General features: G+C 44.3%; 1 protein-coding gene and 2 long non-coding RNA genes across 5 annotated transcripts in view; 2 read left to right on the forward strand and 1 right to left on the reverse strand.

Moving 5' to 3' along the window:
• The window catches only part of SURF4 (surfeit 4), a 23,236-nt gene extending 21,915 nt beyond the window's left edge, over positions 1-1,321 (forward strand). For both annotated transcript variants that reach the window (XM_081179267.1, XM_081179268.1), the window contains exon 6: positions 575-1,321. In XM_081179267.1, the coding sequence (XP_081035393.1) occupies positions 575-841 (267 nt within the window). In that variant the 3' untranslated portion in view covers positions 842-1,321. The remainder of the gene's footprint in view (positions 1-574) is intronic.
• LOC308578746 overlaps positions 1-21,081 on the forward strand; it is an 84,172-nt gene that overhangs the window by 24,063 nt on the left and 39,028 nt on the right. The window lies entirely within an intron of this gene.
• On the reverse strand, positions 1,198-20,486 carry LOC308578750. Of its 2 annotated transcripts, XR_014004082.1 has the most exons (3): positions 19,098-20,486; positions 4,071-4,270; positions 1,198-3,946 (listed from the first exon to the last, which is right to left on the reverse strand). It is a non-coding gene; the product is annotated as an uncharacterized lncRNA (long non-coding RNA). The 2 variants fall into 2 exon arrangements; XR_014004083.1 differs by having other exon boundaries at positions 1,198-4,270.

Consider the following 21,081-nt stretch of genomic DNA (forward strand, 5'->3'; position numbering starts at 1 on the left):
GAACGCCCTCCCATCAGATGTCAAGCAAATAAGCAGCTATCTTTTCTTTAAAAGACAGCTGAAGGCAGCCCTGTTTAGGGAAGCTTTTAATGTTTGATGTATTACAGAATTTTAAGATTTTTTTTTGGAAGCCACCCAGAGTGGCTGGGGAAGCCCAGCCAGATGGGCGGGGTATAAATTATTATTATTATTATTATTATTATTATTATTATTATTATTATTATTCCACTGCATGTAAAGAATAAGCCCAACAGATAGATTTAACTACCCTCCCAGTTAAAAACCATAAGCCTGGATAAACATGACAGTGATGGCGCAAGGTCTGCTTCCTGGGTGTGTGGGTGTGTGTGCATGCATTCCACCACTGAAAATGCCTGTTGTCAAAGACCTGGGAGGCTAAGGAGGAGGAGGCTGACAGCCAGGGCTGCCTCCCCCTAGAATGGTGGCAAATCCTAAGGCCAGCAGGTGAGGCCTGGCTGAGGGGAGGCTGAGTTAGGTGGGGTAAGATGCCCTCTTCTCCCTTACACCAGCCTCTGCTGAATTCTACTTTTCTCTGTCCCATCTCCTCCCATAGATCCTCCAGAACATCGTGGGCACAGCCTTGATCATCCTTGTGGCTGTTGGCTTCAAGACAAAGCTGGCCGCCTTGACCTTGGTCATCTGGCTCTTTGCCATCAACATCTACTTCAACGCCTTCTGGACCATCCCAGTCTACAAACCCATGCATGACTTCCTCAAGTACGACTTCTTCCAGACCATGTCCGTCATCGGAGGCCTCCTGCTGGTGGTAGCCCTTGGGCCTGGTGGCGTGTCTATGGATGAGAAGAAAAAAGAATGGTAGAAATAGGAGGGGCAGGGAAAACACATCATCTCGGTGTCTGGGGACTGACTTTTTCAACATGGGTTCCGTGGGGGAATAAAACCAAACTGCCAGCATCTTATGTATGTGCCCAACAATCCCTTCTTAAAGGGCACACTTTTTTTTTTTTTTTAGAATTCATGAAGGCACTGATAATCTGATAACTAGAGCATTCTTCATCAAGGAATGTTTTTTTTTTGCCTCGAAACACTGTTCTGCTTTCTTTTGTAATCCAGAAATTGAAACATATAGAAGCTGGCTTGCCAAGCACCATGTGGGCACTGTATTTGCCGCCTTTAAGTTTCCTTAATGGTTTTCTAAGACACATTTTTTTAAAAAAACAAAACAAAAACTACTGTGATCCGATATTCCTGTTTGTATACTTTTGGTGTCAAGGTGTTCCCCACGTCTTTTTTTTTTTTGCGTTCTTGTTGTAATTAAAGAAGTCGCCTCCCAGATTGAGCCGTGACTATCTGAGCGATAGATCTAGCGCACCTTTTGTACTATGGGAAAGGGATTTTTCTGCTTTGAAACAAGCCAACTCACCACAGTATTACAACAGCTAGAGGGAGGACCATCCCTTGAAACAGAGGCAGGAGAAAATATGTGTAGCAGCTGGGTCCCTTCCCAGCAAAAAGCTTATCCACTACTATGCTGTGGCAAAAAGAAGTGGGTGGGTGGGTGGGGACAGTGTGTTTGGGTTTCATGAACAATTCTTTCAGGTGGGGCAGTCAGAACAAAGTCCATTGGCAATTCAGATTTCTAAAATCCATCTTCACCTATAGCCATTCTTGTTACTTTGTTGGAAATTTGCATACATTATAAATTTTGGAGCAGTGCCCCATATTCTGTCGATTTATGCAGTTGCTATTTGGGGGCAGTAAAAATCTGACCCAAATGAGCCTGTGTACCTGAACAACCTTGCTGAATTACACCAAATACCCATCTGACAGACACTCAGAAGATGCCAGAAGAATGATGGAACCTGTGACACACTAGGTACTGTTCTGCTACAGTTCACTGACCACTGTCCATGCTTGGCAGGGGCAGATGTGAGTTAGGTGTCTATTAAGATATGGAGCACAGTAGGTTCCCTGTGGCTATATTATGTCACAAACAGGCAGGTAGCTGTTGGTATCTAGTATTCAGAGGTAAAATGCTTCTGTCTGTGAAGGTTCTCTCACAGCAAATGGCAACAAATTGGAATCTAGACAGTTATCTAGTCGTACTTGCCTTATTTTGTGGCACTGATTTCCACCAAATTATTTATAGGTTTGGTGAAAAGCCTCCATTTTATGTAGCCCTCATCTATCCATCTAGCCGCCTTCATGGGTGAGACGAACCGTCTACGTTTAGGGTTTTTTGTTTTTGTTTACATTTTTTAGCCCTCTGAAGGGCTACGGCAGTGCGAATGAAGATCCAGCTAGCTACTCTGTGCTAAAACCTCAAAATCCTTTGAAGAAAGGTCCTTGTCAAATTTTTCATCTTGCCCAGTAGATTTCTTCCATTCATCCACCAATAAATATATTTTGCAATACCCCAGAATTTGCACCTGGAATAATAATAATAAAGATGTCAAATTCACTTGTATTTATCTTGTGTAACCTAAGAGAATTCAAGCATTTTTTAAAGGCAGAAACTTAGCATTTGCCCATCTGTCTAAGGGGGAGCTATGGACACTTGTGTTCCAGAGGAAAGAATCTCTAATGCACCACCATTATTTTGGCTGGTTGTGGAAGATACAAAATGAAAAGTAAGGGAGCCTCCTGGTTTAAATCTACAGAGTTTTCCTGCTTTCACCTTCACTTCTTCAGAAGGGGAACTGCAAAGCCAGTCTGACTCTCACATATGAGCCTCCTTGTTCAGCCCAATGGCCCCCCATCTAGTCCAGCATCCTGTTCTCAGTGACCAACTGGAATCCATTTGGGGGTGAGAAATCTTAGTTGTACAAGTATAGAGATCTGTAGAGATCTAACTGATGAGGAACCTGTGGCCCTGGCTCTGGTCATTAAGACTACAACCTGACCATTGGCCATGCAGACTTAAGGTTACCAGATTTTTTTCAATGAATCCGGGGACACTTCAACTTCAATGGATTTTGTATGGGGACTGATTTGTAAATCTGGGGACTGTTCCCGGGAAATGGGGACGTCTGGTAAGCTTAATGCAGACTGTTGTTGGAGTACAGCAGCAACTGGAGGACCATGGGCTATCGCCATCCATCATAAAGATTAGAGCAGCCTATACTTTATTAACAGACACTGCCCAGATCCCCCTCAACCCTGGACCTTGCCCCAAATACCTTGAGACTAACAAGAAAAAGGCAATTTTTGAGTGAAGGAAGTGCTACACTGAAGGCCAGCAACACTGGTTGTGCCTTCATAGCAAGACTGAAAGGGATCTTGCAACAAGGATCATTCTGTATTCAGTGGCGTCTAGTTCAGATGATGCATTCCTAGTCCACCAAACTGTTTCCCGGATCAGGGATGAATTGGGAGAGCTCCTTCCTCATCTCACACACCTCAAAGGCTGAAATTCTAGCTCCCACTAACCTGGTTATAAACCCAGTGAATTCATTAGGACTTCCTGCTGAGCAGAAAGTTAGCATTGTGCTGTAAGCCCTGATTCATATGTTAGAGCCTGGGAAGTTCAGATTAGGTTAGAATCCCCAAAGATCAAATTCCATTGTTTTTAAATGCAAGAACATGTGCAAATATCAAACTGTAATAATTAGGCCTGTAGCTACTATCCCACGGTTATAGCTTCTTTGGCGATCACTTGTAGCCAAGTAAGATTGTCTTCTATAAACACGGTTTTAAAAAGTGAGTCCATAAGTGACTGTGGAGGCCAATTCTGAATCCACCTGTCCGTCCACAGTGGGGCCATTGGTTTCTGGGTGGGAGTTGATCATGTGAGGGTTTGCCAAGCACGCCTTCCTTTTAGCACGTTTCTCCCTTGTGTCCTGAGTCTGAGTGACTTCAAAGCCCATGGCACCTTTGGTAAAGGCTTTTCTCCAGCTGGAGCATGGCGGGCCAGTGTTTCCTCCCCCACAGGGGACCAGGCAGGGAACTGTTAGCAATTTTGGCCCTTTAAAAAACAAAGAGAAAATGAAGGCAAGCATGTCAGAAAAACATTGTAAACTAGAAACTTAGAAGGTTCGTACAAGCTTACATAAATCAAAGTACAATGGCATTGTTTCTTCCACACATACCTCTAAAGATCAGAATTAGGCCTAAGGCAAAATACTGTACACATCCAGACAAAAACCCAGACTTCCTTTTCCAGCTTCCTTGCAACACACAATCTGTGTTTATGGTGTAACAAACGTCTACTTCCCACTGGTGTCTCCCAAAGCTTTGGGTCTCTGATTTCAACTTTTGATATCAACCTCATGCCCAGGCCTGCTTGTTTCTGGAAGAGAAAAATAATTCCGTGTGTAGAAATTTGTCTTTAAACAAAACAAGAGCTTCTAGACCTCATAATGGTGAAAACGGACAGGACTGTAGTTCAAGGGTGCTGGGAATTATAGTTCTGTGAGAGGGAAACAACAGTTCCCAAAATCCTTTGGTGGGGTGGGGAGTCTTAAATGTATGGTGACTTAAATGCATGGTGTATTTGCAGCCTGGTTTTTATCCCATTTCTGTTTGGCGGTGGTAAAATTTGCTTCATTTTAATGCTCCCTTTTGCTTGATCGTGAAGCAATTTCCCCCCAAAGCAGCAAAGAAGCCTTTCATATAAATCATTAATATGTCCAATGTTATAAGGAAAAAACTGCTCCTTTTCCCTTATGGGGTATCCAAGAGCCTGAATAGAGTCCTTAAGTGGGTTCCCTATCAGTAGGAGAAAATAACAGAGGCCAACCAGAGTATATTAAGAAGCAAAGTGGCTAGTAAGCCTGATCTTTATTAAAGGAAATAAACTGTTGCAACAAGATCCCCACTCAGTGGCGTAGCGTGGGTTGTCAGCACCCGGGGCAAGGCAAGTAATTTGCGCCCCCTAACCCGTGGACTTGCGCCCCCTAACCCCCAGGTGTTGCGCCCGGTGCGGCCGGCCCCCCTGCACCCCCCACGCTACGCCACTGTCCCCACTCACCACATGCAGAAGGGAGGAGGACTCTGAACAATGGTGCACAAGCCCTTATATAGACCCTTGAAATTGCCCACCCTGTTTCCCAAGACCACCCTCGTAAAACATCATACATACATCACAGGAGGCAGTGGTCTACAGCAGAAATCCTGTCTGTCAGGATACTTGATAATGGTCACTGATTGCATTACCAGTGCAGTCTGGCTATTCTTTTGTGATGGTTAATACTTTAGTTCCTGAATCCAGGTCACAGGCTCACCTGATTCATACACAAATACGCCCTTTAAGACAGGGTTTGCAAGCAAAAGACAATGGGAAGGCTTTCCCCATTTGCCTCCCTTACTGCAGAGGAATATTTGAGGTCAATGTGGGAGAATCAAAATGGCTTCAGGATTGTTCTCCCATACTGTTTCAGACACATGGTTCATATATTTAGATATGTGTGCATTTAAGAATATTCAATATTTGAGACCTTAAAATTCTTGTAACAAGGTTGTGACTCCATTTGGGGGACTCCAGAACTTGTGCCCAGAGCTGGGGTTGCTAGTAAAACGTGACACCCCCCCTCCACACACAACACTCCTGGTTCTAGTGAGAAGGGTGTGTAAAGTGACAGAAATTGCATTTGCACTCACCCTAAAGAATGCTGAGAACTCTAGTTTGTTATGAGTGCTGGGGATTGATTATATGTAAATCACAGTTCCTAGGCTTCCTGGGTGAAGCTTTGTGCTTTAAATTATGATTCTTAATATCATCATACCCATCTGTGGTTTATTAATTGCTTTCTAAACAACTGTCTCAAGGTGATTTACACATGAGATAATTAAAAACGGCAGATACATTTAAAACAGGTCTAAAAACCTAACGTAGGCACTGGTGGTAAAAGACCAATTTATGGCGCTGGGAAAACCTGTGGGAACCAAAATGCTGCTTTGGAAAAGTACAGTGAGTGATTGCCTGCTCCATCTCAAAGAGGAATGCTATTCCTCAGAACAGGGAAAGCCACGCTGAAGGCTCTGTTCCAAGTTACTGGGGAGCAGGCTTCTCATATCTTTGGAGTTTGCAGGAGAAACTCTCTCCAGGAGATGGCAGTGTTCTACTGGGTGTATAAAGGATAAGGCGGTTTCTTAAGCAACTTGATGCTGAGCTGTAGGAACTTCTAGGTTAGTACCAACATCTTGAACTTGGCTCAGCAGCAGATTGGCAGCCAGTGCAAGTCCTGCTAGCAGGGGGCTTATATGGTAGCTGTAGTTTGCCCCCACAAGCAAGTCAGCCACTGCATTCTGCGCCAGCTGCAGGCTCCGGACCAACCCTGAAGGCAACTCCACAAAGAGTGCATTGCAGTAATGCAGCTGCAAGGTTACATATGTATGGACAACTGTGTTCAGGCTATCCCTATCCAGGGATATTTGCTTTAAATGTATGGTGTGTATGCAGCCTTACTTCAGCGCCAGCAATGGGATATCAGAGCACCTGAAAGCACCAGGCTTGCTTAGGGTGCTCAGATCAGACTGCGTGTCACTCACAGCTATGTCCTACATCAGAACATAAGAAGACCCTTGCAGGATCAGGCCAATGGCCCATCTAGTCCAGCATCCAGTTCTCACAGAGGCCAACCAGATGCCTGTGGGAAAGATCTGACCACAAGAGCCCTCTCCCCTCCTGTGCTTTGCAATAACTGGTATTTAGAAGTATGTCATGCATAATTTTGTAAACTATCATTGTCAACTATAACTCAACTTTTTGTATACTAAAAAGCTATTTTTATTTTATTTAAAATAATAAAACAAAATAAATAGCTGCCCTTCCTTTCCAACTGCCTTCTGCGGTGCTCGCCCCATCCTGCCTAATGCTAGGGCTGGTCTGAAGACACCACATGTCCCCCCAAATGCAAACGAAGGGATATGGTTCATGCCCTCTTTTGCCAGTGAACACACTTCCTCCACACGCACCTCCAACTGGGCTGAATTCTTGACCTTTTTGAAATTCAGGCCAGTGCATGGCACTACAGGGAAAGTTGCTCCCAGTTCTTCCAAAGGCTGCTGTCAGCCATGGAAGTCCCTTCAAAAATGGTTGTGTGCTGCAATGAATCTCACCGCTAGATGGCAGAAGTGGAGCATTGCTGAATGAAGTTGATTTACCTACTTAACAGGATCCTTTTAAAAAAACCCAAACCAAAATAGATTGTATGATTATTTTTCTTAAGAGAAAAGCTAGGTTATCAAAGAAGGAGCTCAGGGGAGTTTGTACAAAGTAGGAGGACAGTAGTTGGACATTTGCCTAGTTAAACCTCCTTTTGTACTGGATGGGTTTATTACATTGGGTGAGTGGCCTGAACCTAACACCAGCCTAGAAGATTTTTGTAGGATGTTCATAGCTCTTGATGGGTCTTATTTTTAAGAACTAAGGCAAAACTAGAGGCTAGACACATGTGATGACGCAGACCTGCAGGTAACAATATGGGCTAATGCTCTCAATGCCTATTAGCTATGATAGCTATATTCTATAAAGGTAAAGGTAAAGGGACCCCTGACCATTAGGTCCAGTTGTGACCGACTCTGGGGTTGTGGTGCTCATCTCGCTCTATAGGTCGAGGGAGCTGGCGTTTGTCCGCAGACAGTTTCCTGGTCATGTGGCCAGCATGACTAAGCTGCTTCTGGCGATCCAGAGCAGCGCACAGAAACGCCGTTTACCTTCCCGCCGGAGAGGTACCTATTTATCTACTTCACTCTGACGTGCTTTCGAACTGTTAGGTTGGCAGGAGCAGGGACGAAGCAACGGGAGCTCACCCTGTCACGGGGATTCGAACCGCCCACCTTCTGATTGGCAAGTCCTAGGCTCTGTGGTTTAACCCACAGCTCCACCCGTGTCCCACAGCTATATTCTATACTTGCTATCAAAGCCATCATGCCTTTGAATACTAGTTTCTGGGAATCTCAAGTGGGGAGAGTTGTGCTGTTTTGCTTGTGTCTTGCTTCTGGGCTTCCCATTGGGGCTTCTGGATGGCCACTGTGAGAACAGGATGCTGGACTAGACGGGCCACTGGCCTGATACAGCAGGATCATCTTATGCTCTCATGGGTCATCTTCAAATTTGTATGAAATGGGAGACAAGGGCCAAGGGGGAGAGAAAATATGTGAGTGGGGAGGACAATTTTTTAAAAGGAGATAGGGATCTATCCTCACCACTTCTCCACTGCTGGGTTTTGTTTTTTTTTGCTTTGCCCTTGAACCAATCAGCCCACTTTTCCAGGGACACAGTCCTCCCAGACTCTGGCTCTCTGCAGAGACAGCATCCCCTGCAGCAAACTCAGGAGCAAGCAAGGATCCCTCAGAGCTGTCCAAGGTCCTGCATGTTCTCTGCTTAACTTGAGCATGCAGCTAGAGACTGCCTTTTGTTCATGTTTTGTTCAACTGAGAAGGAATTAGGTAGGCTTTCCTTTAAAAGTGTGCTGAATCAGATTTCTCCTCTGCAATAAACAAACACAGTTTCTTAAGGCAGTTTCCTTTAGGAATCTGTACTTCTTGTCCACCTGTTTGTGCTCGTTCCTGGGCTATTCCCACAAGCGTCCCTGTACAGAACGAGTTCCGTGAGATGGGCAATGGCTCTGACATGGCTCCCTAAGGAGAGCAGGAAGAGCCCAGCAGTGTCTCTGTCTTTTTCTGGACTCATTGTAAGACTCACCTCTTCACCCAAGGCAGCAGGGTGGAAGGGAGCCTGCTTTGTGCACCCAGCGATGAAACAGAAGCCGACAGCAAAGTCAACTAGACCTACAGAGAATCAGCTCCTTTCTTCTGGCAAGAGTTTCGCTGTTTATAAAAAATAACAACACACCTTTTGGGAAAGGCCGTTGTTGTTGCTTAATGGATTTATATCCTGCCTTTCTTCCAAGCTGGGATTTAAAAACATCATTATAAAATACAAAGTCATAAAAACAAACCTGTTGAAAAACTATAGTTAAAGTACATCACAACCCAGTCATTAAAATCCACTTTGCCCTGACAGCAGCCCAGTGATCAGCATCATTTGCACCTTAGTTTACAGGAAAGTGAGGGATGTGGGTGGCGCTGTGGGTTAAAGCACAGAGCCTAAGACTTGCCGATCAGAAATTTGGCGGTTTGAATCCCCATGACAGGGTGAGCTCCCGTTCTCAGTCCCTGCTCCTGCCAAACTAGCAGTTCAAAAGCACGTCAAAGTGCAAGTAGATAAATAGGTACTGTTCCGGCAGGAAGGTAAATGGCGTTTCCGTGCGCTGCTCTGGTTCACCAGAAGCGACTTAGTCATGCTGGCCACATGTCCCGGAAGCTGTACACTGGCTCCCTTGGCCAATAAAACGAGATGAGTGCCGCAATCCGAGTCGACTTAGTCATGCTGGCCACATGTCCCGGAAGCTGTACACTGGCTCCCTTGGCCAATAAAACGAGATGAGTGCCGCAATCCGAGTCGGCCACAACTGGACCTAATGGTCAAGGGTCTTTACCTTTACCTTTTACAGGAAGGTCTTAGCCTGCTGGTGGAAGGAAAGCAAAGAGGGAGCCAGTCTGAACTCTCTTGGGAAGGAATCCCTCAATATGGGAGCAGGTGCAGAAAAGGTCCTTTTTCTTTTGTCACCGCTGATGCTGATGGGAGCAAGAGAAGGTGCTCACCTTAGGATCTTGGCATTCGGGAATAGGGAGGTACAAACTTTCAGGTAGTGGGGAATTCAGGTTTTGGAGACCCTTTGGTACAACACACTCCATGGGGTTCCTCTGTGAGTTCAGGGGGCTCTCTGCTGCTTTGCATGCCCAATCATGCAAAGTCTTGATGCCTCTGACTCCGCTCATGTGGCCCTTAAACAAAAAATATTAAGGTACCCTCTAATAGGTAGTTCTCTCATGCTTCTGTTAGGAACTCAAGAAGCTGCCTTATCCTGAGTCAGACCATTGATCCATCTAGCTCAGTGCTGTCTTCAGTGGTAGGCAGCAGCTCTCTTCCCAGGGTTCTTCCCAGCTCTGAACCTAGAGATGCAATAGGGGATTGAACCTGGGAGTTTCTCAATGCAAAGTAGATTATCTTTACTGAGCTACAGCATTTCCCTACTTTTAGGAATTTATTGCAGTTTTACTGATACATTGCATTTTATTTATTATTTATTCAGCAAGGTGTGCATGCTACTTAATCAGAAAGAAGAAGCAGCTCTGAGTGGTTTGCATAAAATATTCATTAAAAGTAGCAATAAAAGCAGACTTTAAAAACAGCAGGCACAATAAAATTCTAAAATTACCAAAATATTGATAACCGGGAGCTGCAACCCCCTGCTTGCTTTGCTCATCAATCCCACTTACCTCTTTGCCCTTCCCCACACCTGAAACCCCTCCCTCACATGAAAACTCACCTGAACCCCCCCTCACCTTAAGCCCCACCTCCTTTTAGAGGAGGGGGAGGGACCACTCAGGGCAGCTTGCTAAACCCCACTGTAGGTAGGCGTGTTAAATGGAGGGTGGGGTGGGGGTGGGGAGAGATGCTTTAACAGTACTTCCTCACTCTATTATACAGCTTGCTTGCTGTTCCTCTTGGTGGCTGTGTTAACTGCAGAGTGTGGCAGCACCATGCATTTCCACATATATAGGAATAAATCATTATTGCATATCTAGGTGGGTTGTTGGATTGTTTCAGAGTTCACTTCACTAACTTGGGTTTCACCCTGAAAAGCAGTGTACATTTATTTATTTTTTTAAATGATAAATGAAATAAGTAGTATTTTAAATAAGTACATACATGGGCATAGCCAGGATTTTTTTTTGGGGGGGGGGAGGCTTGTGGGGGGGGGCAGAACCTCAGATTTGTATTTTTTAAATTGATTTAAGGAGGGTGCAGCTTCCCCCTGCCCCTCTGGCTATGCCCCTGAGTATATTCTATTAGTAAATAAACCCCTTAACAGCTTGGGACTAGTTTACTCACAATATTGCCTTCTTCTTCTTCTGCGATCCCTCGTAGCCGAGTAAGATTGTCTTCCATAAATACGGTTTTAACAATGAGTCCATAAGTGACTGTGGAGGCTAATTCTGGATCCGCACGTCCTTCCACAGTGGGGGACATTGGTTTCCGGGCAGGAGTTGATCATGGTGTGGATTTGACAAGCGTGCCTTCCTCTTAGTACAAGATTCCTGACAGCTTCACTCACAAGGGTCCCACCTACCACAACAAGGTGATGATCCAGTGAGTGGGAATGTTGCCTTACCTGATATGTGCCCACTGTTACAGTTGCAACAAAATACCCATTCTCCATTTGTAAGAACTCAATCTTTTAGTATGGCATTGCCTACACTTTGGAACTCCCTGCCTAATGACATCAGGTAGGTGCTACAACTATACTCTTTCTGGCGCTTGCTAAAACACTGTTGGTCTAAACCACTGAGCCTCTTGGGCTTCGAATCCCTGTGATGGAGTGAGCTCCTTTTGCTCTGTCCCAGCTCCTGCCAACCTAGCATTCAAAAGCACAAGTAGATAAATAGGACCACTGTGGCAGGAAGGTAAATGGCATTTCTGTCACGGTGTTCTGTTGCACCAGAAGTGGTTCAGTCAAGCTGGCTGCATGACTCAGAAAGCTGTCTGTGGACAAACATTGGCTCCCTTGGCCTGAAAGCGAGATGAGCGTCCAACCCCATAGTCGCCTTTGACTGGACTTAACCGTCCAGGGGTCATTTACCTTTTACCTTAAAATACTGTTGCTTAGACAAGTCTGTCCAGATGCTTGGAAAGTGGATGCGAGTTTTCATCTGTTTTTAGTCTATTGTTATTTCAAATTTTTGAACATTCTAAATTATTGTTGTCAGTTTTTCTTAGCGATAATTTTATTATTTTATCTTTTTTTTGCAAACCAATTATTTTATTTTATTTATTTTATTTTATTTATTTTATTATCAAGTGGTGTATAAATTTTATGAAATAAATGAATATGTTGCAGCAATTTGGTTCCTTCACTTGCTCCAAAACGAAGGCCTGTCTTTAATTTATAAAGTGTTTTCCCACTCTATTTAAAAAGTATTCATAACACCTTGGATACCTCATTCAGCAATCCTTTCAGCAACCATGGAAGGTCAGTCACCGTGATCATCTCTATGTTTTACTGATGGGATCGCTGTGTGCGCGTGTGCACGTGAGGGAGGTTTCAGACAGTGGCATCCTGAAGAAACCACCTCGTGATTACGCAACCGAGGAGGCTGACCTCGAGCTGGACTAGCCACCTTTGTAGTCTATGCACCCCACTGCCCCCACTTTTTTTTTAAAGGGTGGAAATCGCCCCACGCTACACTGGTATGCACCTGCTGTCTCCTTCGACGGCGCTTTCCGGCTCTGCTAATTTGTCTGTACAAACACTCTGCAAAAGGTTCTGGAAACTTAGCCCTCATTTATAATTTAAGCCCCTTTCGCTCTTTCTCTTGTTAAATATATTTTCCTCACTCCGTCTCTCCTCCCCCCCCCCTGCCCACCCCGTTCTCTCTTAAAGCACCGGGAGAAAGCGCTAGAGAATAACCGTGAATTATGAAGGTCTTAGGAAGTCTAAAAGTGACTCCCTCTGCTCAGGAATTTCAAAGCCTCATTAACATATATTGACCTGGGTTTTGACAGCTGGAGCTGAATCCGTGAGCCGGGAGTGGATTCCCAGGACTAGAGAAACTTTGCTTTGGCTGCTTGTTGGGAGCGGCGGGCAAGCGAGGGGTGGGGGGCGCGCGGAGATGGCTGGTAGCTAAGCCTCTATCCTCCCCTCCCCCCCCCCTTTCTCCTTTCTTGTTTAAATAGATCTGTGTTTTCCCTTAAGCATGCATGAATGAAAGAAAGTATTGGGATTATGGCTGGATCTGGGCTCTGCTCTTATAAAGGACTCCAAATTTGGGGGATGGTGGTGGTGGAAGAACAACGTATCAGACCATTGCTTTTTTATTATTATTTGAAAGATTTGAGAATGGGGGGTTGGGAACAGCTCCTGACCAGTCACCCTGGAGCTGCAACAGCTACTGTAATGCAATACCCATTACTGCTTGTCTATGTTCTGATAACTGTCTATGGAAAGAGCACATTCAGAGTGGCCAGCCGAGGGCCCTCCCTACTCCGTGCTCACCTTACATAACATTCCTCTTGTTTTGCAGTCTTATTTGCTTGGCTATTTATTTGTTTGTTTACTAGGGGTCTACCACTGAGCTGTGGACCATCCCAGAAACATAGGAAGCTGCCTTACACAAAGTTACACCATTGGGCCCATCTAGCTCAATACTGTCTGCACTGATTGGCAGCAGTGGCTGTCCAGGGTTTCAGAGTCTTTCCCAGCCCTAACTAGAGATGCCATTAGGAACTGAACCACTGAGCTCTACCACTGAGCTTTAGCCCCAGGAAGGGTCAACTGGTAAAAAAAAAGACCTATACTGTATACCCCTTCTTGTTCAGAAAGAGTCATTGGTGTGCCTCAATGGGTGGAGTTAGTTCAAAAGGCAAGCAAAAGAATCAATAATAAAAATAATAATAATTTTTTATTTATACTCCGCCCTTCCTGGTTTAAAAACTGGGCTCAGGGCAGCTAACAGCAAATATAAAACATTGATTAAAATGTGACTTAAAAACAGCATAAAACAGCATAGGATACAACATAAAATGCAGCATCAATATCAGTAAAATTCAAAAATTCAGGGGTCATTTTTTTGGGGGGGGGGAAACAAAAACACAGTCAATAGACATCCAATGACCACCAGGGCTAACTGGTCAAGTTGGTCCTACTAGGGCCAGCAAGGAGACCAGGGAAGAATTTAAATGTGTGGTCCCAGAAAGGGTTTCTTCATAGAAGGGGAAAGGGAAAAGGGAATAGAGGATCAGGCTAATTCAAATTGAAGGCCAGGCGGAATAGCTCTGTCTTATAGGCCCTGCGGAAGGAAATCAAGCCCTGCAGGGCCCTAGTCTTGTGGGACAGCGCATTCCACTAGGCTGGAGCCGTCACTGAAAAAGCCCTGGCCCTGGTGGAGGATAGTCTGGCTTCCTTCAAGGAGTTGGAGCAACACAACTATGAGGAAAGGGGTTAGGGAGATGATTCTCTCCATAACACTAGAACTCATGGACATCCAATGAAGCTTAATGTTGGAAGATTCAGGGCAGACAAAGTAAAGTCCTTATTCATTCAGCACGTATATGGGCAGCCCAGGACATTTTGCCATTTGAAAATTGCACCCCAGGTGCTCCCTCCACCCCCACCTGAGGTGATTAGACACAGCAGGGGGGAAGCTCCAGCACTCTGTACTTGGTAGTGGTGGGGAGAAAAAAGTAGGCTGGGGATGAGTGGCAGTGGTGGAAGACGAGGCAGCAAGTGACAAGTACAGGAGGTGGTGAGTGGCCTGCTCCTTGGCCAGATCTGCTGCCCTTCCCAGCTATCCCTATAACCTGCTGTCTGAGGTGGCTGCTGCCACACTGAGCCTTATAGGTGGGCCGGCCCTGAGCGCATAGCTAGACTATGGAATCTGCACCCACAAGATTTAGCGATGGCTGCTGGAATATATGCTTTAAACTAGTATTAGACACATTTGTGGGGGATAAGGCTAATCAACAGCTACTAGGCATGATGGCCATGTTCTGCCTCCCTTGGATGTTCTGTTCCCAGGTTTATCTGAACACAGGGCAAGTTGGTATGCAGCCTGGCCTCCGCCAGCCAATTCATGCACGGTAAAACTGGCTCTTCTGCAGTGAAATTGGAAGGGCGGTAAAGCTTGGGGTGCCGGCTGAGCTGTTTATTCAGCCATGCTTTGGAGCAGCACATGACTGGGAAGCCAAAGAGCAGGGAGAATGTGTTGGAGCGAATTCCTCTGACGCTTTCAGCCCACCCACCAGCCACTATCAGCAACCACACCGGACAGGGGTGAAATTGGCATTTGATACGGAAACGTGGGAGCTGGAGGCTATTGAGGGGGAAACAGTGGGAAGCGAAGGTGATGCGCAAGGCCCAGGGGCTGTCGATAGGTTGCTTTCAGCAACCCTTGAGGCAGGAAAAATGCAGATCAATAGGGAGAGAGAATATGCTTGTTCTGGTTTGCACCTTATCTAGAGAAGGCCGGCCTTGCCTCAGTGACATGTCCATTGGCTCCATCCAGACTAGATTACTGCAATGCATTTTTGTTTGTTTGTTTGGGGGGCTGCTCTTAAATAATGTATGGAAATTTCAATTGGTGGCAACTAGATACTGAGAAAGGTTGTTTCTGTTGTTCTGTTTCATGCTGTATATATTGACACATGCACTGGTTCTGTCCAGGCTATACAGTGGTACTTCGGGTTAAGAACTTAATTCGTTCTGGAGGTCCATTCTTAACCTGAAACTGTTCTTAACCTGAGGTACCACTTTAGCTAATGGGGCCTCCTGCTGCTGCTGTGCGTTTTCTGTTCTCATCCTGAGGTAAAGTTCTTAACCCGAGGTACTATTTCTGGGTTAGCAGAGTCTGTAACCTGAAGCATCTGTAACCTGAAGCGTCTATAACCTGAGATACCACTGTATTACTGAAATGCATTTTTTGTGGGATTTCCATGAAAGACAGCGAACTTCAGTGAGTGTAGAATGTAGTAACTAGAAAACCAGAAAGGAAAAATGATATGGTTATTTTCATTATTGACTCAGTGACACAACCATTGGTTCTATCCAGGCTGGATTACTAAAATGCGTTCTTTGGGGAGCTGCCCTCAAAGAGAGTATGGGAAGATACCAAAGTATAAAAATAATAGAATTGTAGAGTTGGAAGGGGCCCAAGGGGTCATCTAGTCCAGTCCCCTGCAATGCAGGAATCTCAACTAAAACATTAATAACAGATGGCCATCCAACCTCCAATGAAGGAGATTCCTCCACCTTCCCAGGGAGACCATTCCACGGTTGAATGGCTCTTACCACCAGAAAGTTCTTCCTGATTTTCAGGACAACCCTCAACACAAGCCTAGCAAATCTGGAACTAGAGTTGATAATCTGATAATGCTGGTAGCCTTTACTTGGACTGTGTTATTTTAATTCAAGTGCAACTGGACTCATTCTATGTGCCAATTTGTAGTTTTGTTGTTCATCTTTTAATTTTAACTGTTGTTAAAATTAATATTCTCTGTTTTATATATATTATCACATGAAATTAAAAAAACTTTACAAGTGAAAAAGTGAGTATGATGCAGAAGGTGGCATTTAGATATTGAGAGAAGAGAGACCATTTTTTTCAACTGCTCTGTTTTGTTCTTATCTAGAGAACCATAGGATAGCAGAGTTGGAAGGGACCCTGCTTTGTAGCTAGGATGTGTCCTTGAATTCTTGCTTTCCTGGACAGCAGATGGTGTGTGTGTGTGTGTGTGTGTGTGTGTGTGTGTGTGTGTGTGTGTGAGAGAGAGAGAGAGAGAGAGAGAGAGAGAGAGAGAGAGAGAGAGAAATTACAGTACTGTAAAAACTACACTACTGTAACATTTCTATTTGTTGCTCCGGCCACTTTTGCCTCTGGCCCCACCCACTACTGGCAGGTGTTTCCCAAAAGTTTGCCCTGAAGGGAATGAAAACAGTTTCCCCTCCCTAAGCAGACTGAGACCAGGCGAGCTGAAGGGAGGGAGAGGTGATGTGGATTATAAAATAATAAAATTAATTAATTTCTTAATGCAGAACTTATATCTTTGATTCAGGAGTTCCCATTCCTCATGTACATGGCTTGTGTTTGTCTTTTAAAATTAGACAATTTGCCAGGGATAATGCAATCATACTCAGGAGAAAAAGTCAAATTAAACCAAACAGACATTGTTTTTCTAGGAAACAAGTGCTGAGGTGCGATGCATGAACCAGTGTGGTGGAGCAATTAGAGAAGGTGTGTGGAATCTTTGGGCCTGCAGAAGTTGCTCAACTACAACTCCCATAATCCCTGACCACAGGCCATTCTTGCTGTGCTGATGGGAGCTGGAGTCCAACAACAGAGGGAGGGCTGCAGGTTCCCCACATGTATGAGGCAGAGGCTTAAAAAAACAAAAACATTTTATCAATTTTTTTATACACATAAGGAAAGAGCAATAAAAACAAACCCAAACTAATATGGAGTACATTTGGAGTATTCATTTGCATAGAATACACAACAGTGAAAGTCCTTTATGAAATTGTATCTCTCCATAAGGATACATGCATCACTGGAGGTTTGACCAGAGAAGTAAGAAACATAAACCACATTGCCCCAAACTTGCATTTTTTTTGTTTGGCCTCTGACCACTCTACTGTGTTGAGTTAGCTGCTCCGATCATACTATTTCCCAAATCATTCCAAGCAAGTTTGGGGCAGATAGACCTGAGCCTGACTTCCATCTGGCTGCTATTTCCATCCTAGTCATTGCAAGCAAGAATGCTGTCAGGCATTTATACATTAATTTATTTTTTAAAAAATCTTATTTAGGCATGTCTTAGACATGCTGCTGTGAATTTTAATCAGTTTTAGCCTTTTAACTTTTTGTATGTTTTAAAGTTATTGTACCTTTTTCTTGATTCTGTTCTTTTATCTTTTTGTAAACCTATTTGAGGTTTTCTTTCTTCTTTTTTTTACAATGCAGCATTGTATATATTTTATGAAATAAAAAAGCACATGGCTTGCTATCACTCCCTAGTGAAAGTAGAGTTAGCACAGGATCAGATATGGTCTGTTGACATACAGTATTAGATTCTTCTTTAAATACCATTACCCTGAAAGTCTGAATTGGGGTGCCTCCCCAGTCCATCATGTAGGGATCTGAGTTAAGAGTTTGTTTTATGCCAGGACTGGGAAGAAAAGAGCTTCAAACCTCTCTCTGGCCATCAAGCTCTTGGAACAGTCTCTTTGCCTAACCTGTATTTCTGTCTTTCTTCCTACTGTGCACAGCTAAACTTTGAAATTCGCTGCCACAACTTGCAGGGATGGGCAACAACCTGGATGGCATTAAAGATGGTTAGACAAATTCATGGAGGATAAGGCAATAAACAAACACTAGCCACAATGGCACTGTTCTGCCTCCACTTCAGAGGCAGTATGCCTCTAAATGCTGGGAATCCCAGGTGGGGGGAGCTGCTGTTCTGCTCATGTCCTGCGTGAAGGCTTCCCATTGGGGCATCTGGTTGACAAGGCTACTGATGGCTACTAGTCACAATGGCCATGGTCTATTCCCACTGCCAGAGGTTGTATTCCTCTGAAGACCAGTTGTTGGGAATTTCAGGTGGTGGTGAGTACAGTTCTGCTTACAGGCTTCCAAAGACATCTGGTTGGCCACTGCAAAAACAGGGTGCTGAAGTAGATGGGCCTTCATCCAGGTTCTTTAGGTGAGGAATTAATTTAAAAAATGAACTGAGACCATTCATTATAAAATTGACCTCTGGTAATGTTACCTCTGACTACTCTGCAATGTTTTGTTAATTTTTCTAGAAGTGCAGTCTTCCAAACCTGGTCATACCAATTTTGTGTAGTTAACAAAACAATCACATATCCAGGAGAATGCTAACTCCATCCAGGTTGCTACCAGGAAATGGATTATTAATGGCTAAGACCAGTGGTACCCAAAGTGAGCAGTAGGAACCCCTGGGGATGGGGGTAGTAGGATTGACTAGTGGGGGCACTAAGAGGTAAGGGGGTGGTAAGGGGAGCTAGAGGTGTAAATCACTATCAGACTTTGAAAAGCTGGAATCAAGTTCATCAATTTGGTGAATTAAGCAGAATAGTTTTAATTGGATTTTGAATAAATGTGCAATTAATTGTTACTGTTTTGTATTTTATTGTGTTCTTATCTTCCTGAGTCATGCAAACCACTATTCTGAATGCTTTTTATAGGGTAGTTGGCACTGGGGATGAAATTATGGAACCAAGGGGGGTGTCCCCCCCAAATAAAAGTTTGGGAACCACAGTCTTAGATTAAATAATGATAGCAAGGCCACTGAATTGTGGGAGACCCAAAAACACCAACTCTGAGTCAAATGGACCATGCACAGCTCAGGTTTTTAGGAGGACTGGCTGTCGCTCAGCAGCAGAGTATCTGCTTCGCATGCAGAAGGCCCCAGGATCAAACCTCAATTGCATCTCCAGGTAGGGCTGGAACAGACTTCCTGCCTGAAACCCTTGAGAGGCACTGCCTGTCAATGTTGACAATATAGAGCAGGATGGGTCATTGGTCTGACTCACTATTGAGCTGCTTCCTGCAATCCTGGTGTGAATTGCTGGTCTCGCTGCTAATGGAATTGCTCTGCTGGTTTCTCAGCAACATTCCTGGCTCCGCAGCTCCTCCTGTGACCCGTCACTGTAGCTGCCTTTTGGCTAGCGGCATCTTTCAGGTTCCTTGGAGCACCTGTCGAAGATTTGACAAGCCACGGGGACACAGAGGCGATTCTGCCACTCAGTTGGGCTGCCAGTCAATCAATCAACTCAACCAACGGAAGCCTGACAAAGCTCATTTGGGGAATGCACGAATGACCTTCTGCCAAGGTGCCAACTACACCAGGCCTGACAAAACCATCATTACACACCACTCAGGACAGTTGCATGGGCTTCTGCCAGAGTGTCAGTCATGGGCTGGCATGATCAGCCGTGATGCACTCACATGTATGACCTAGGCAGATCTTTCCCAGCAGGCTGTGCAGTGAAGCTCCAGAGCCCACCAGTGGTAGAATTTTCCAGTCAAATCTCATTACAGTCAAGCTGTCTGCAGTTTTGTCATTCAGGAAGGAGAATGGAGGGATTAGTTAAAGAATGCTGGCCTCTTTTCCTTCTGGCTTCCTAAATAATCATATGAATATGCCATGATCTGCTCCAGAATGTGATAGTGACCACAAAATACAGCTTCCTGAATATCTAAGTTTGTAACTGTGGCGTTTGTATGGAGCCCCCGGTTGTCTCACGGACTATTGACCAGTACACCACTAATCCGCAGCCACTAACCATGTCCTCCCCAGTAAATCACTTAGACTCAGTCAGGTTCTTAAGTTAACAAAGATGAGCGTAGTTTATTGCAGACACAAATAAACTTTAACTGCATTCAAAATGTTGTTACTCTTTACCTTCTTAGTCTTATTTTTATCCTGTCTCTCTCTCTTCTACCTCCCCTCACACAAGAACCAACTGCACTAACTGTCTATTTGCAACTGCCTGCCAACTGCTTTTCCAACTGACTTTCCCAACCAACCAACCAACCAACCAACCAACCAACCAACCAACCAACCCACCCATTAAAACCAACCAACTACCCACACCCAAACCTTGGGCTAAGCCCTTTTATAAACAGATAGGCTCTGCCTCTGGCTTTCCTATTGGTCTACATATTAACCCTTTCTCTCCCCCTGTACAGACATTTTCAAACGAAGAGGCAAACGCCACAGTAACAACAACAACCAAAGTGAGTTTCTAGTCCTTAAGACTGGGACACCCTGTTTGAAAAGGTGCAGACCCCAGAGGTATCTCTGTCTGATTCCTAGCAATAAGTGCTTGTTCCTCCTTGTGATTAGTGAAATAGAATAAATTATTCAATCTAAAAATGTGCAGATTGTGGGAAATTATGCAAAATTACTCTATTTGCATAATATAGGTGTTTTTAAAAAAATTCTTCAAGAAGGAATTTGTTTCAATTGGTGTTGAAGAGTTTTGGGGTGGCAAAGCTTGTCTTAGAGATCCATAGTTAAATGTAGAAGTTGACAAATGTGTCCTCTTTTTTGTTCTTCAGAATATGGCAACCCTAGATTTGCCCCAGGTCCTGGCCAGTTCATGGCCCCAATATTAAGCACTAAATCCTGTTCATTCTTGAATATATCAGACAGACACAATTTCTATAATAAAGATTGACAATGATGGTGATAGTAATAATAGTAATAGTAAAAATAGTAGTTGAAATAATAGTAAGTCAGATGATTGTCCTTTCGGTGCCTATTGAAGACATTCCTTTTTAAACCAAGACTTTTCAGTGGAGATGTATTTATTTTTCATCCTGGTCTGTATCTGTATTAGATTGAGGATTGCTTCATATATGAAACTGCTGCTGCTGCCCTCTTGGTTGATGTTCTTATTGTTAAATCGCTTCGAGATATTTTTATTGGAAGCAATTCATAAATGGAAGTAAAAATAAAATAAAATAAAGCAGGATTGCAAAACCTACCATTTCACCTACTCTCTCTCTCCC

The sequence above is a fragment of the Podarcis bocagei genome (genome assembly GCF_964188305.1).
Source record: "Podarcis bocagei genome assembly, chromosome: Z".
NCBI lineage: Eukaryota > Metazoa > Chordata > Lepidosauria > Squamata > Lacertidae > Podarcis > Podarcis bocagei.